Here is a 17,078-nt window from a genome sequence, read left to right as displayed (position 1 = left end):
AACCATTCATATTATGTGACATAATATAAAGATTAGCTCTGTAAAAAATCAATCAAATTGAAGACCTTTTAGTTATTCATTTCTATGAAATACATGAACGCTTCATCATAGTAGTAATAAGTGTTATTAGAACCATACATTTGTTTGATTCAATTAGATAATTAAACGATTTCCGATTCAATTGATTTTTTTACAGAGATGATATTTACAGGATAATTTAAGATATAGACCGTTGGATTATAAATTTATTAAGTAAAAATATGTTAATCGACAACGGGGGGGGGGGGGTAAATATGCTCATTCACCCTAAGGGTGAACCTAAGAATTGTCCATCTTAAAATACTTATAAAAATAATTTGAAACAAATACATGATAATCAATAACGTCTCTTTCTTCTTCCACTTTTTTCGTCTTACTAACATCTTAAAATACTAATGAAAAATTCATTCTAAAAAAAAAATACTAATGAAAAATTGAAACAAATACATGATCTGTTTTCTTCCACTTTTTTCCCCATTACACGGTAAAGAGCAACCATGTAACTATAATCAAAACCAGAGCAGCAGCCTGTACATAAAACTTAAAAAAAAAAACAACAAAAAGACAGAAAATCAACAAGCAGAAACAAATCCTCATGGCAACAAAAAAAGTGAAAGAATGATGAATCATCATGCACGGATCATAAGTGTCAAACCCAGTTCTGGTAATGATAGATTGTCCATTAGTAGTATTACTTACGGACGGCACCTTCAACTCACATGCGAACTCCGACCTGGCTTTCCATTCGAAAAGATGCCACTCCTTTATAAAATACAAGTTTCTAAAATAGAGCTTGACAACAATGACATCCTCATCCACAACCGCGAGCTGACTATTCGCCGGGCTCTGCAACCTGAACGACGGTGTGAGAAGAGCCGTGTTCACAGACTCTTGTTCAAAGGACTTCAAATTCACCATAGTACCAAAGCCGTGCGTCTGGTTTCTGTAATAGGTCATGACTTCCACGGAGTCATGATGAACGCTGTAATAGAGGTTAATTGGGATTTCGAAGGGCCATGTCGAGGGTAAGATTGTAGTTGAGGGGTGCTCACGTTGGCAGCGGAACAGGCGGCGGCAGTGGGGCTGAGTTCAATGAGCGAGGCATGAGGTACGTGAAGTATAACGGTTTGTGGTGGGTGATGGAAAGCCAAAAGAATTATAAGAACAATGCTGACAGAGGAGATCCAGAAGAGCAAGCATCCGTAATTGTTGTTCCAATCATGAGCGTCGGCCATCGTCACTAGCAAATATGGAACGTACTGTATCGTATCATTATGTCACACACACGCACACAGATTTATATATATATATATATATATATATATATATCTATATATATATATCTATATATATAGGAATTTTCTCAGGTGCGGACGTCCGTACAGAAAATTCGGTACGGATTTCCTGTTTTCAACCACTTTCCGGCCACATTTTTACATCTTAACCGTTCAGTTTTAGGTCCTAGTTTATAGATCACCTCTACAAAATTTCTGCCAATATGGTGATCGTTAAGGTATCCAAAACTTCATTTTACACGAACGGACCGAATTTGTCGAACCGGAACCGTTCGTATTTATAATGGTAAATTGCAGTTTTGGATGCCTTAACGATCATCAAATTGGCTGAAATTTTGCAGAGGTGATCTATACACTAGGACCTAAAAACTGAACAGTTAAGATGTAAAAATGTGGCCGGAAAGTGGTCGAAAACAGGAAATCCGTACCGTCCGCTCGGTACGGACGTCCGCACCTAAGACAGACTGTATATATATATATATATATATATATAAATCATTATGTCACACACAAACTTTTATATATATATATATATATATATATAAGTTTCTATAACTAAATTGAGTTCAATTAAAACTATTATTTGTAATTGGTGTAGAACGTTATTCCTCGAATTAGTAGCATTAATTAGTATTAGAGGTAAATTGGGCTTTCAAGTCGTACATGGGGTTAATTAATTTAGGTCAATTATTTGGTAATTAAGCCAATTGACCAACTGCCTGCTTAAGCATGCATATTGCAACTCAGATTATCAAAGTAACCCTAATCATTAATTATCAGCAAACATAAGTGAACTAAAGTTCTATACTAGATCTGCTTCCTTAATCCTTATAGAATTGAACTTATGTTTTAATTCTTTCAGCAACTCGATTTCGTATTCGAATAATATGAAATCCGGGTCCAAATCTGAACACAAGTTAGTTGTAAACCATAGTGTTTGTTACATAGATAAAATCACACATGCATCCAAAACAATATCTTGGGTTAATTAGGTGTAATCGTACTCCTCGTAGGTACGGGCTATGTGTTTATGTGATCTGCAAATATGAGTCTAGCTAGGATTCTAATTATTAAGTAGATACTTCATTGAGTTAGGTTGTTTTGATCCTCATTTCATATCAATTTGATACGTGTAATATATTGTGTAAATTGGGGTTTAGGTTCCTAATAATTGCATAGATTAATTGATTAGTAGAATCAGAGGTAATTGCAGTTTAGGTTTTCTAATTGCCTTGGTTTAGCTCGTACCATCTATTAAATTTCTATCTCGTAATTGTTAGCTATATGGTTTTTACTTTCAAAAAACAGGTATATGGTTTTCTTTACGCATGTTTATTAATCAAGCTTCTGTATAACTAAAACAACGTAAATAAAATATCAAAGCTTTTATTATTCTTGTAGAAATATTGATATAGAGATTACAACACCAAGCACACAAGCTCACGCTTTACAGACTTTATTATTCGCTTCCTCGCTATACTATGAGGCCTCATCTATGGAGTAGCAGTCGTGTTGGCGTTGAAGTTCAAGTTGAAGTTGGCACAGTTGGTCCTCTGGAACAACAACGAGTTGCTAAAGCCAACCCTCGAGTTCACCAAATCCAGCTGCACTAGGTTATCCTCCATCTGGCGTCCCCCTATCACGATCGGAGTTTTAGGGTTCAGCCCGCCGTTCACCATGGCCAAGCACATAACTCCCGGACGTGCCTGAACTATCACATTTTGGCCAGAGATTGTCCACCGAAGCTTCTGCTGGTTGTCCAACACAAGCTGAATGCTAGGTACTGCTGGACCCATCTTGCTGTAACTGATTTTGTTTGCATCGAAACACAGCCCGAACGGCGGCACCGCGGTCACTTGAGGCACTCCCGAGAACTGCTTGATGTAGAGTTGAGTGAGAGCTATGAAGATGGACTGATGCAGGATTGTGTAAGGAGTTGTGGTGCTGAGCATGGCTTGGTTAGAACGAAATTTTGGAGGGAGTGGAACGATATTGTTGTTGATTTGGATGGATTGGACATTTATCAAGTACTCTCCTTGTTGGCCTATGGATAGTGGGGCGTAGGTGAGCTGGCGGGACACATCGATGCCCGGTAGCATCATGTATGGCCCCTCGCCGAAGAAAATGACACCATTTTGTCCCGAGCCAGAAGCGAGGCAGATGGCGATCTTCGGTGGGATGCCGAACTGGGAAGCAAGCTGGGATGGAAGTGAAATTCGGGAGTGGCCCATCCCAGCAATGCCTTGAACGTTTTGGGGTAGTCCTCTTTGCAAGAGGATAGAAGGTGCACATGCAAAGAGGAATTGAGGGATTGTGACCATTGGGCCTGGCCTTGAGCCTAGGGTTGATGGGATCGAAAGCACATCCTCCGAGAGCTCGCCTATGGCTCTTTGTTGGGTAACCGGGTTCACAGCCGTTACCGCGCATGCATTGACGTGGCAGCCAGGTCTAGCCACCGGGTATCTGGGGGATTTGGGAGAGCACGTGCGGCATGTGTGGGTGTTGGCTCTAGAGCATTGGGCCGAGTGGCAAATAGGAGCATTGAACGTCGATGATAAGTACTTGTTCTCACAATTGACCGATACGAACTCCCCGTTAAGGTCTACCACAAAGGGGAGTTGAACTGGAGGGGTTCTCTTGAAAATCTGGGCTACATGGAGATTCGTACCACCATCTTTCTGCACCTTCAGAACAAGCTTGGTTGGCCTGGTAATAGGCGTTGGGGGTCGAGGTTGAGTTTGTGTTTCAGATGACTGATCATCCGCGGACACAAAAGCAAGATGAAGAGATAAAGAGAACAAGAGAAGAAACTGAAGGAATGAAGCCATGGATGAGATCGAAATTGGGAGGCACAAGATTTGCTCTAGCTAGAGAGGAGATGGTTGCACTGGGACTTGGCGATGGAAGAGAGAGGACAGGCTACAATTTATAGAGGGGCGTTGCTTGTTGGGTGAGGCTTTAGAGTGTTGCCTAGATGCATGCAGACACTTCTAAGGTAAGCAGTGTTCATATGGAAAAAGTTTTTTTGTCCAGTTTTTGTGACGTTATGTCAGGCGGTTCACGCTTCACATGCTAAGTTTAGCTAGAGAGAGCAAAAAAAGATGAGCATAATCTGGATAAGAGAACAAAGAGATGGTGATTGTGCAGGAATACTTGGCAGTGAAGAAGACCAGAAGAGTTTCAAAAGCTGTACCAGACTTCCAGACATGCATGTATTCGCTGTATAAGCTTGGGTTTAATGTACCAAACAAAAATCAAATTTGTCATTAGCTTACTTTTGAGCCTTAAGGACCGGCGAGGTTTTTGCTTTACACCGGCACTAACATAAACATCTGAGCTTGTCAATAATTTTTTTTCGATATGAAATCGACTGTCATTATCTCTCCAGACAAAGTAACTCAATAGAATTTAATTTAATAAATTCAATTCTCTTTCTTTTTCCCTCAGGCAAATCCATATATATATATTGAAGACCATTATTTTCCACTGATTTTGGGTACCCTTAAAATCTTTATGTTCTTCCCAGCCATAAGTGGTGCATGTGGTTCGAATCAAAAATCATGAATCAGAGACAACTGAAATAGGTGAAGAAAGGAATTGGTATGAGAATATTTCATTTCCATTATGTTGTTTACCTACTATGTGGAATCAAAATAAGAATACAACTTATTACGATTGATACTGTTCACTTATGTTTATGAATCAGAATTAAACTATTTCGACTATTAAAATATCCCTACAAAAAGAAAAAGACAGCAATAGAGGATTGGGAAATTTAGAATTATTGAAATTACATGAGGGTATTTTGAGTGGAAAAACTTGATTTCGGAGGCTTTGATTCCTAAACCCACGTCATCTTCCCCCTTCATGATCAAATTCCTGAGTATTTAGGAATCGATTCCTGACAAGGAGAAAGAACCCACCTCCATTTCCTTTATATGTTAGTAAACACATGAATACTTTTACTCCAGAATCATTCTCTCCATTCTCATTCATATTTCAAGCAAGTAAACGTGCCCTTAAATTCTTTATGTTCTTCCCAAAAGTAGTGGGGTCAGGATTTTACATTAGGTAGGGCTACAAAACATTTTTTATTCGTTATTGATTTAGAAATGAAAGAAAAAAGTTTAGAGTAATCGATAGAAAGAAAAAAAAATATTGTTTTTATTAACTATATTTTTTTCTTTGCATTAACTATTCAAAATATTAAAAAAATAACATAAATTTGATATTGAAAACCCTATGTCTCTCTCTCTGAGAGAGAGAGAGAGAGAGAGAGAGAGTTTTCTTGTTAGCCTACTCCTTCAGTCGACGACAATGTATCTTTGATTAGAAAGGAAGGGCTCGCCCTTCTCTAAAGTCCAAATCTTGGTGGTGAAGGCGGGCTCCCCCGACGACACTCCATGCTTTCAAGCTTTAGTCTACCTATTCCCCTTGCGGAGATGGTAGTTCTTGGTGGCAATGTGAATGATCTGTTTGTCACTAGTAGCGGCACGGATGCCTTGGTCGCTTAGAGTGGTGGGTTGTGCGATCTAGGAGGTGATCAGATCTGGCGTTATGGAGACAAAGAGAGCTTTGTTTCTAGTGGCGATGATGGGATGGTGACTCTAGGATGGGCGACGACGACAGCTAGGGCTTGGGACGTGGAGGGTTCCTTCTGTTTTCGTAGCCTCTCATAGAGGCTGTTCGGGATTGATCGATCTCTAGGGGATAAACTAGAAAGGGAGGCCGACACTTTGGCTGGAGAGGTTACTTGAGTCGTCTGAGGCTGCGGCAATGACTAAGTAATCGGCGGTGTTAGTTATCCGAAACATGCTGGGGTGCCCTTAGCAATTTCTGCTTGGGCCATTTGGGCTTTGATTTGGTCTTTGGAATGGGATTAGGTGGCTTGGACGCTGAATTTTGGGTTATGGGCTTGCTTAGTTAGGAGAGTGGAGGATGGGTTGTCATCCTCTAACCCAAATATTATCACACCCCGATTTTTAGAACAATTAAAAATCAAGATAATCCTAGAATTATACATGCGTGATGGTTTAGCCATTAATACAAAATACCTGAAATTTTTTTCCTTTTAAACCAGGTACATATTGATGCCCTGAACCCACAATGTCAATACATACTCGCTCTGCAGAGTCATATATTACATTACACAAGTTTACAAATTAAATTGTCACAACAAATTAATAAGTAAATACTCATCGGAGCATACTGCATAGCGAAAGTTTTAACAACGGTAAAGTAAAAAAATTGGCTTCCTACTGTAAAGCTGCCAACATAGTGTCTCAGCTTCAGCCACGATTACCCTGACATGCAGGATTAATCCCTACACTATCGAATAGTGCATCGGATCGCCACACAATAAACTCAGTAAGCTTATGTGAAAGCTTGTATGAGTAAAATCAAATACAAAAACCACACAACACACACGAATAACGAGGAAACCCTTTCAACTCGAAGAAAACAACTCACAACTAATCCACCGATTCAATTTAAGGAAACAACTCACCCAAATTAATTTTCTTCAAAACTCGACATCCCTTTTTCAAAAGGAAAAACACAGCAAGTCACCCCGTGACAAAATCATATAAATTGTTGTCCCAAAAATTAAATATGGAAAACAAGTCTACCCTAGACAATAAAAGAAAGAATCCTCAAAACTCTCTTTTAAAATATGTACTAGTCTCATGAGTCTTAAGTAACTCCTAACTACCCCCAATGAGATACAATTGCAACAGACTAGAGCTCTAACTTATCGTAATCACTCACCCGGCCAAAGGCGTGATGTTATGATATATTTGGCTAAGGTCACAACCTGCAACCCCGGATCCTTAGGTCAACCTAATGACTTGATACACATTTACGCAAGCATACATGTCATTGTTAAGATAAGGAAGTATTAAGCCCAAAATTATCATACCATGAGAATCACAATCCTTAGGTAGTTGGAAATAAAATCACTAAGCAAAGAAAAGAAAAATAAAATAAAATAAAAATACTAATCTAAGACATCAAAGTTTAGCAATGCTCGGCTTTAGTTTTCATCAAAAACCTAATCAACGCTACGAACTTAACTAATGATGGATATTTATAATGAGTCAAATTTGTCGCTGAAAATTGTAAATTGGATTTCTAATAACTAAATTGCAAGAATTTAAGTGATCGAAAGGTTTAACTAACAACTAAATTAAATAACGGAAAGAAAAGTAAGAAATGAAAATTAGGTCACTAGGGTATCCTCCTAGCCAAATTCAATGTATGCACAAATATGTTCCTACAATGGTCCTTCAATTCATAATAGCATCAAGAACCGTACTCAAAGTTTTTCAAGGCTCATGGGTCACTAGATTCCTTATATGGTTTTCCTACTCCCAGTCAAGGGTAATAGAAACTCAGTTGAGACAATCTAGAGCCTTGTTAGGGCCTCTAGTTGCACCAAAAGGCAAAGAGTTCTAGAATCGAGATTCCCAAGCTAGTCAATACGGCAATGGAAATTGGTATAGTAACTAACCATGTTATAAACTAGTGTCCTAGCCATAAAGTAGCTCATTTACACATTCAAGAGTTAATTAAACTCCTAATCATGCATCTAAGCTAAATATTATAGATTAGAACATATGGTATACATGAAATTGAAAATCATTACATCAAAACATATTTATTACATAAAATCCAAGCTAGGGATCAAACTCTAGTTTCCTAAATATACTCACTACCCAATAGTTAAATGAAGAACTAAATACTTATTACTCGTCATACTTTTGCATGAAAAACAGTTTAGTCCCTGATCTTGAAAATTAAACAGGATAGTCCCTAATCTTTCATTTTTCACACTTAAGGTCCATTCCGTCTGATGGATCCGTTTGTTGGCTGACGTGCAAATGTTCTGACACGACTTATCTCCACGTAAACCAATTGGACGGTAAAATGTCGGAAATGCCCCAACTTGAATTCAACCCCATAAACCATTTCCTCCCAAAAAACCCTAAAAATTCAAAATCAGTCCTAAAGCATTGCTGCATCTTAATCCCGATAATCAACTACCATAATCTCATACCTCGTATCTTGAATCAATCATCATCGAGTACGATAGTGAAAATCTGAGTCGAATCAAAGGTTTTTGGGGCCAATAGATAGAAGTGGCGGTGGCTGGGATGGCAGACAATGATTTGTGGGTTCCTCGAGCTGTAAAAGGCGGCAAGGATGAAATCCCACAATATTGTGAGTTCTAATTATGTTTTGAACCATATAATTTCGATTCGAACTAGTTTACTTCCTATTTTTGAGTTTTTAATTGTTTCTAGTTCTATGGTTTGGTAAAATTTTTGGGCTTTTAAACTTTTCGGGGTTTCTAGGTTTTTCTCTGAGCTCTTGATAAAGGATTTGGTATTAGTTTTAGGGCTTTAAGTTATAGGGTTTGTTGATTAAGGTTTTGATTTATAGGGTTTGCCGATTTTAAAATTGGGGTTAATTTTTTTATTGGTTTCTGGGTTTCGGGTTTAGGTTTTTGCGTTTGAAAATTGTTTTTGTAACCATGACTTTAGATTCAGAAAGTGTAACCATGGTTATTGAAATGGGTTGGTTGGATTTAAGAAATGGGGTTTATATATTTATTGGTTGCAGAGTTTGTGGTTTAGAGATTTAAAGTATGAAAATTGAGTTTGTACGGAGGAGTTTAGATGCAATATGAATAACTATGGTTTCAATATGTTTGGTTGGATTTTAATATTGTAAGTGTTGTTAATGTTGAAAGTTGATTGTTGTTTGGCTTTTAATAATGCATTCACAGTGGAATATATTGTTTGTTGTGGTCCTAAGTTGTTTGCTAGTGATCATTATATGTGTGGTGACCCGAGAGGGGGGTCCCACAGCGCCGCGACCCCGAGCCAATGAGAAACCGACATGTCACGAGTGACATCCCGATAACTCATCAACCCGAAATCGCAAGACCTTTTGGGTTTACACTGTTGGTTTACAAAACACTTCCTTGGACAAATCATTCTAGCAACCAAACAACATATTTTCAAAAGTGGAATTTAAAGTGGGCTAAAAGATTTGGGCTTACAATAGGAGCCCAATTTGGAAAATAACAAATCACTAAGTAAAAACAAGTATGAGAGACGCGCCCCAGGGTTACGGGTCTCCCGAAGTTTTGTAAATAAGTCAGTAGAAAACAAATTAATAAATAACTAAAATAGTAAATAAATAAGTTACTTCAAAATCCGACAATGGACCCAAAACCTTATTTTAGTAAAATCAAAGAGGAATGCACCAAGCTGGGCCATGTACCTCCTCTGTACGCTCCCCGACCACATGCTCAAAACCCGCACACTGTTGTAGAGGTGAGCTTTCGTCCTCACATGCCCAGTAGGGGCCGACCCAACCATGCTAGGTTTGAAAAATAATAATAATAATAATAATAATAATAATAATAATAATAATAGAAAATATTTATTACATAACATTGTGCACATTTATTGAAAATACTTTAAAAAGAGGCAACCACAAACATTTATTTCTTTTATAAAGCATATGCAATATGCTTCACACAATTTGGAGCTCCGAGATACTTACCTGCTGACTAAACTCAAATAAATTGGTGACCCACCTGGTTCGTCATCCTTCGAGAACCGGCCAACTACTTTGTAGTCCTTGTAACTACAAGTAGTGAAAGTGTCTATTTCCTAACCCTGAGTCTCCTATGACTGGTTCACTGTCTGTGTAAGACCTCGAAAATTTGTTATTAATTCCTAAATGTTTTCTGGGATTAATAAAGTGTTCGTTTGTACGATTTCGTAGTTCGAGGGTGGAGTGGAATTATTTTCGGATGAATAATTATTTGAAGTTCTCGTTTTAGGGGGGTTACGAAGTTTGACTTTTTATATGTTTAGATTCTGTGAGAATTTCCTTCACAAAAGTTGTAGAGCGCGTCGATACGAGTTCGTGGACATATGGAACGTGAAAATCAGAGTTTTTATGAAGAAGTTATGGCCGTTGGAAAAAGTTTCCATTTTGGTTAAATAGGAAAAAAATCCGAAAATATCATAAAATACCAACTTTCCATTATCTAAAAGTTTTCTCTCTCCTCTCTTTCCCGACCTCAGTTCCTCCCAGCCAACTTCGGGGCTTCGTTCTCCTCCTTCCGGCCACCATAGGCCGTGATTTTTGTCCCTATTTCTTCACCACACTCCCATCTAGCACCCTGTGAAGTTTAACTGTGTGGGTAGACCTGTGCACGACGCAGAAACTCCGGGAATTTTGGCACCCGAATTGCAAATCGCTCAGATCGGAGATCACGTTTCCGGCCACCGTAGCAGGTGATCCTTGGGGGTTTTTGAAGCCCAGAGGACGTAGATGCTTCCCTCCAAGAAGTTTGCAACTATTCAACCTGTGGAGCTTGAATTTGGAAGATTGGGAATCTAGGGTTCATCGGTTTTCAAAACTTGCGAGGTAAATTCCGGCCAAATGACTTTGATTCTGACTTTGTGCTAGTTATGAAAGTTTCAATTGGAGTTGAGATGAAGAATTTTGGTGTTGGAAGTTTTGCCAAATTCCGACTTTCGGCCGGTGGCGGTGCTGCCACTGTGGTGGTGTTTTCCGGCGGTTTCCGGCCACTTCATGGACAGTTTATGTTCCTGATTGCGATCTACTCGTCGATACGAGCATTTCAATATATAGTTTGTAATTTTTGGAGATCGTATGAGCATGTTAGGGTTTTAGGGTTTCGATTAGTTTCGGTTTTCGATCCATGAGGATTCGGCCGTTCGATCGACATTTATTGATCGTAGAACTGTTCCGAAGACGTTGGATGGTCTTGGATGAGGATCCGACTGTTGGATCGTCGTATAATTGTGTTTTGTGAATTGTGTGTTTTGTGTTGTATTGAGTGTGACCTTGATGTGATTAGGTGATTGACGGAATTTTGTGAGCGGAGTATTGTTGATTTTGTGCTTGTCTTGGTTTTATGTGAAGACGCAACAAGATTTAGAGGTGAGTAAATCTCACGGTGTTTCGGTTGATAAAGTAGTTATATTTTAATTTAGTATATTTAATTGTTAGCATGAAAAATTGTATTTATCGAAATAAATTATTTGTTTTAAAATATATGAACTTGATCGACAACGGTTCATGGGTAGGTTAAAACAATGTTTTGATATAAAATGATTTCCGAGAGGAATAATTTATAAAACTATAGTTGGTATTAGTATTAGTGGTCATTCATGCGTGAATGATTACGTATATATATATATATATATTTACGTGAAATATATATCTGGATGGTGTGGCATTGTGATATGTGGAATTTTGATGACTTATATTGTTGAAAGAGTGATTTGGAGTTATAATGTGACATTTGTGAGTTGTGTGGGATTTCTTTAAATGTCTGAAGTTTTAAGGTTACAGTGGTAACCTGGATTTCTATTATGAGGACCAAAGGGTCTGAAGTTTGGTCGTAAGGTTGAACCTCGGCAGAGGTGACAGGTTACGATTCAGTTTAGCTCGAGTCTGTCGTTGTTCAGGAAAGGTTTTTGGGGTTTTTCGTTTGTGTTTACGTGAGATTGGGATTTCTATGAATTCCATTGTTTTATTTAATTGTAATCTCTTGAACTAAAATTCGACGCAGGGATTACTATAATTTGAATTGGGTGACTTTGGTGATCTCCTGAACTAAACTTTTGATGCAGGGATTACTAATTGTTACCTAGTGTGATTGTATGTTTGATTGTGTTTGTGATCTTAAATGTTGTTGCTTTAATTAGCTCACGAGCTGAGAAATTATAAGCATAAGTGACGTGAGTCACTTTATTTGAGTTTACTCATACGGGCTTAAAAAGCTTACCGGGTTTGTTTTGTTCAATTCCAGTGCACTATTCTATGGTGTAGGGGTTTTTGTGTAGGTTAGAATATTGATTATTTGTCGTTGAAGCTGAGGTGTACGTTCGGTAGCGTGGACGTCGAAGGGTACTCTTAGTTTTAAGTCTTCCGCTGTGTAGTGAATTGTGGTGGGTGTGTTTACTTATTGAATTGTCATTCAGTTTAATTTGTAAACTATCTGTAATGTAATATGTACTCAAAAGAACGAGTCAGTATTGACATTGTGAGCTCAATTTGTTTAGTTACTTAATTTAATTGAAAAAAATTCTATGTGTTTTTCTGGTGCTTGTTAAGTTATCGCGTTTCGAATTCGAATATCTTTATTCAAAATTCGGGGCGTGACGGTCTGTACTCATTCTTCCTCGACAAACATAGGAGCACGGCTCCCTCTGGAGGTTCACGATTATCGACACCGTGGGATCCATAGGAATCTACGTGTCTAGGTCCCATTCACTTTCAGGTCATAAGTACAAACATACGATGGGTACAGTATCTCAACATGCAAGTCTACCCTCGGTTTTCGCAATAAACAATTATCAGTTATGGAAACACGGATATCACTAGGCATCGACTAATGAACAACCAAAAATGTACTTGAAGGCAACATATTATTATACTAGAGCATTCCACATATAGAAAAGCCTCTAACAAGGAAGGGACAGCTCACCCTACCTGGAATTGGAGTGCTCGTCCACATTCTGGTTCGTTCCCGACTTTCGATCATTTGTCCAAATCCATGTGCACACGCTCGAGTCCTTTGAAATAAAATTAAATCAATGAGTACATTGACTACACTATAACTCAATTAACCGAGCAACCAAAGCATTTATTTAACTTCCATGAAGTTCATCGAATTTTCCTTTAGTCGTTAAAACCTATTATCCATTCCCAAATAATCCAAATGATGTAGCATTTGAATCATTTAAGATATGGTGATTATAATTAGCACTTTGACCCAAAAATTGTTTAACATTACTACTATAAGAAAACAAATGACGATTACCATTCCCGAACGATTCACTTAACGTAGTAACGCTCATTCGGGATATGGTGATCACACTTCTTTCCATACTAAAGTTTCGGGCAACCGGTTTGACCTCACTCTATTTAGCTTTCTAACTTTAAGAAATTAAATAGCAACCACCATTCCCAAATAATCCAAATGATATAGCATTTAAATCATTTGGGATATCGTTACGCTACCTGACACATTCGCCTTCATTGTTTAACATTTCTACTTTAAGGGAACAAATGATTATTATCATTCCTGAAGGATTACGATTTTGGGAGATGGTTACTTTAAAATACTTCACTTGTAATTGTTTCCTTAACCATAATTGAAAATCCTTCTTTAACTTAATGGCATGCATAACGTCCACTATTCACTACCACTAATTTCCGCTCAATAATGGTTAATACTCATATCTCCTATTTGTCGTATCAAAACTTCTTTGAAAGAGTTCACCAAGTTAACCATTACTAAATTTCCAAAATTTACAACAGACCCACCTCTTTAATCAAACAACACCAATCATCTAATTGCTTTAAACCAAGTTTCCAACAAAACTAATAATGCACAAAACCACTTAAACATTTAAGCAGCACCAAATCTTAATTTGCACTTAATGAAACCTTAACTTCAATCAGTACAAACAATACACAACCAAATAGATCCAAATACCCAACCCTTACCATTCTTCTTTTCCACAATCAATTCTGTTCTTCGATAGCCCTTTGACACCAACTCAATTTCTTATAGCCTTCAAAACTATAATAACAGTACCAAATCACTGCCCTATTAACCATATAAAATCAAAGTTTGTACAATTTTTCATGACAAGACAGAGTCCAAAAATCAAGGCCTTACACCATCTTCTTCAACTGTGGATCAACCAAAATGCAGAGGTTCTAACCCCAGCTTCGTGCTATACTCTTCAAACCACAAAACGTAGAACTCCTCAAACCTCAATTTCCAAATTAAACTGTAGTGGGTTTGGGATTTCTCCATCCAAATAGAAATTCGGGGTTTAACCAAAAGAGGGTACGATAATCACCTATTCTAAACTGTGTGAAAATCCAGCATCCATGAGCGGCGAAGCAGCGGTGGCTCGTGCGGCGTTTGTGGTTGGTGACAAAAGTCGGAGCCATGGGGTTATGGTCAAAGGGGAGGTGCTGATTCCAACTACGGAGGTGGTTAGCCTGATTCGAGCTGGGAACAGGAGAACGTAGGCATGCAGAGATACGGGTTTCTGGCGAAGCTCATACGTCGTCGTCAGGCGTCGGCGGCGAAGAGGAGTCTCTGGCTTTTTCTCCGCTTTGCTTGCTAAGTAGAATGACAGTGGAGGAAAGGCAAGGAAATTGCCGAAAACATGCGAGGCTTGAGGAACAGTGGCTTCGCAGTCATGGGTTGTCGAGTTGGAGTCTGCCGGCGGTGCATGTCGATAATGCTAGGTGGGTTTTGGCAGGGTTTAAATGCTGCGTCGACCGGTGGAGGCAGTGTGGTGAGATGGTGGCCGGAGCTGGGGTCTCCGGTGGTGGCAGAGGGAAGGAGAAGAGAGAACACGGGGAAAAGGGGAGAAGAGAGAACACGGGGAAAAGGGGAGGAGAGAAGAGAACGGCTGAGAGTGAGGGAGAGAGTGTTTTGGGATTTTAGGGTTTTTGTTCCTATTTATACTTGTACATGTGAAGTGACAAATATACCCCTGCGACGAATTCAACCAATAATTGAGTCGGGTTTTGAGCTCGCTTCTTTATTCGTTTTTCATCACTAATGTTCTTAGTCAACTCCGTCGTATGCCTAAAACTTGAATTACTAAAAACTCAATTTGTACCCTTCCATAATAATCCCGACAATCTTTTGCTTCAACAAACCTTAGTAATTTTTTAGGCCCAATTGGAAGGACATTGGCCCAAACTTTAGTTTTCGGCCCAAACTTAATTCAAATAGCCCAATTGGTAGTCTCGATACCTAAAACAATTTCCAAAATCAATTTCCTTCACTTAAATCACCTTGCGAAAATCTTATTGGTGAAAAATTACCTTCTAAAAATTAAACAAAATTTTCGGGGGCTCACAATATGGCTGTAAAGGGGTCTGTTTGGCAGTTTCCTCTTTATGGGCAAGTACAATAAGTAGTTAGAATCCTAAGTTGGTTGGTTGCATGCTTTAGAAGTTTATTTTTTACTGGTTCTAACCATGGTCGACTAATAATTATCATTTACTTTTTGTGCAGCACACCCAGATTATTTCACCATGAAAGTGATTCATGGAGGGTGCATAAGAAACAAAGACTATGTGGGAGGCAAGACTGATTTCTACAATAACGTAGATAAGGACAGAATGTCCTTGGCAGAAGTGGATAACATGGTTACGCAGCTTAATCCAGGCTATACAAAGTAGCAAATTGACTATTAGTATAGGGTGGGTGATGACCAAAATGCGTTGACCAAACTGGAAACAGACCGTGATATGATGACAATGTGTAAAGCTGTGCCCCAATTCAGGATTATTACACTATACTTGGACCACATGGAGGTTAAAGCAGTTTTTGAGGAAGGCAATGACGACATCTACATGTATGAAGATTTACAAGATTTTTTTGTTCAGTCAAGGTGGTAGCAGTAGCGTGGTGATAGAGGAACTCCCTGATGAGCCTAGGAAGCAACCAACTTGTGTCATCAAGGTGTTGACTGATGAGCCTATACGAAGCAGAAGCAAAGGAATAATTATTAGAGAGATTTAGGATGTGTGTGCTACTCAAGGAAGCTGTGCTGGTGGAGGAGATGCAAAAGAGAAGGGCAAAAGTAAACTATTGGAAGAAGTTTCAGGTTTTAAACAGTTGCTGTTGGAGTATCCTGGTTTTGGTGTAGGTTGTAGTTCAAGTGGGGTAGTTGGGAGTGGTGTAGGCACTAGTGGTTCAAGGCCTAGTAGTGGTGTGCTAGATGAAGACTATGAGAAACATGAGGAGGGTGTGCAAGCTAGTGGTGTGCAAGGATTAGACTATGAGAAAGAGATAGACTTGATGGACTATCTTCAAACATTAGGGGTTCACAGATCTGAATTGAGTGAGGATGGGGAGACAAGTGATGATGGTGATTATGATCTGTAGTTCGATAATGAAGAATATGAGCATTATGGTACTGATAAGGATGACTGGTTGGAGGAAGCCGATTTGGATGAGGCTACAAAGGCAAAAGGTTCAGGGGTAGGAACTAGCAATTTAGAGTCATCTGCACCTGATATGGGGGGTGATGATAATGAGGAAGATATGTTTAAGGATCATGAATCAGAAGAAGAGAGGATGCAATATGCAATTAATTCATATGGGGAATTATAAGATGTTGGTATAGAATTCAATGCCAATACAGATATGAAGCAACCAAATTTCTGTTTAAAGATTCAGTTTGCAAATGTTCAAATTTTGAGAGATGCATTGAGGGAGAAGGCAATCCAAGGAGGGTGGGAGCATTTTTTTCATCAAGAATGATATGACGAGGTTGAGGGTTGTTTGCAAGGAAGACAACTGTCCATTTGAGTTGTTTGCTTGCTTCCAAGATGCAACGTGAAAACACATTGATGATAAAGAAGTTGTGAGGGCAAGTTTGTGCTTTGAATTTCTAGCAGCGATAGCCCTTTGGATAGATCAAAGACCAGGCCCAAAATCGATCGAAGGTGTGACCCAGGAACAATTTTGTTGTGACTAGCTGGATGGTAACAGCAGCTATTGGGCTAGAAGATAACAACAGCGATTGAGGTTAGATGATAACGGGAGCGATTGGGGTTAGATGATAACAATAGCGATCAGAGTTGATTTCACGAGAATAAAACTTATGGGTAGATATGGTGTAGGAGCTAGATGCCTGGGAGTTTAGC

At 38.8% G+C, this 17,078-nt stretch overlaps 1 protein-coding gene across 1 annotated transcript; it reads right to left on the bottom strand.

Annotated features, from left to right (window-relative positions):
• Positions 1–2,722: 2,722 nt before the first annotated feature.
• On the bottom strand, positions 2,723–4,216 carry LOC112193952 (gamma conglutin 1). The gene has a single exon (XM_024334217.2). The coding sequence runs from the start codon at positions 4,160–4,162 to the stop codon at positions 2,828–2,830; it is 1,335 nt and encodes a 444-aa protein (XP_024189985.1). The 5' UTR covers positions 4,163–4,216; the 3' UTR covers positions 2,723–2,827.
• Positions 4,217–17,078: the final 12,862 nt, after the last annotated feature.

This window comes from Rosa chinensis, chromosome 3 (genome assembly GCF_002994745.2).
Source record: "Rosa chinensis cultivar Old Blush chromosome 3, RchiOBHm-V2, whole genome shotgun sequence".
Lineage (NCBI taxonomy): Eukaryota > Viridiplantae > Streptophyta > Magnoliopsida > Rosales > Rosaceae > Rosa > Rosa chinensis.
Note: the sequence above shows the minus strand (reverse complement) of the source record. Positions and strands in the feature narration are given on the sequence as shown.

What these genes read in the sequence shown, in the direction of transcription:
- LOC112193952 (XM_024334217.2), bottom strand. Translation starts at nt 4,162, where the DNA reads ATGGCTTCATTCCTTCAGTTTCTTCTCTTGTTCTCTTTATCTCTTCAT.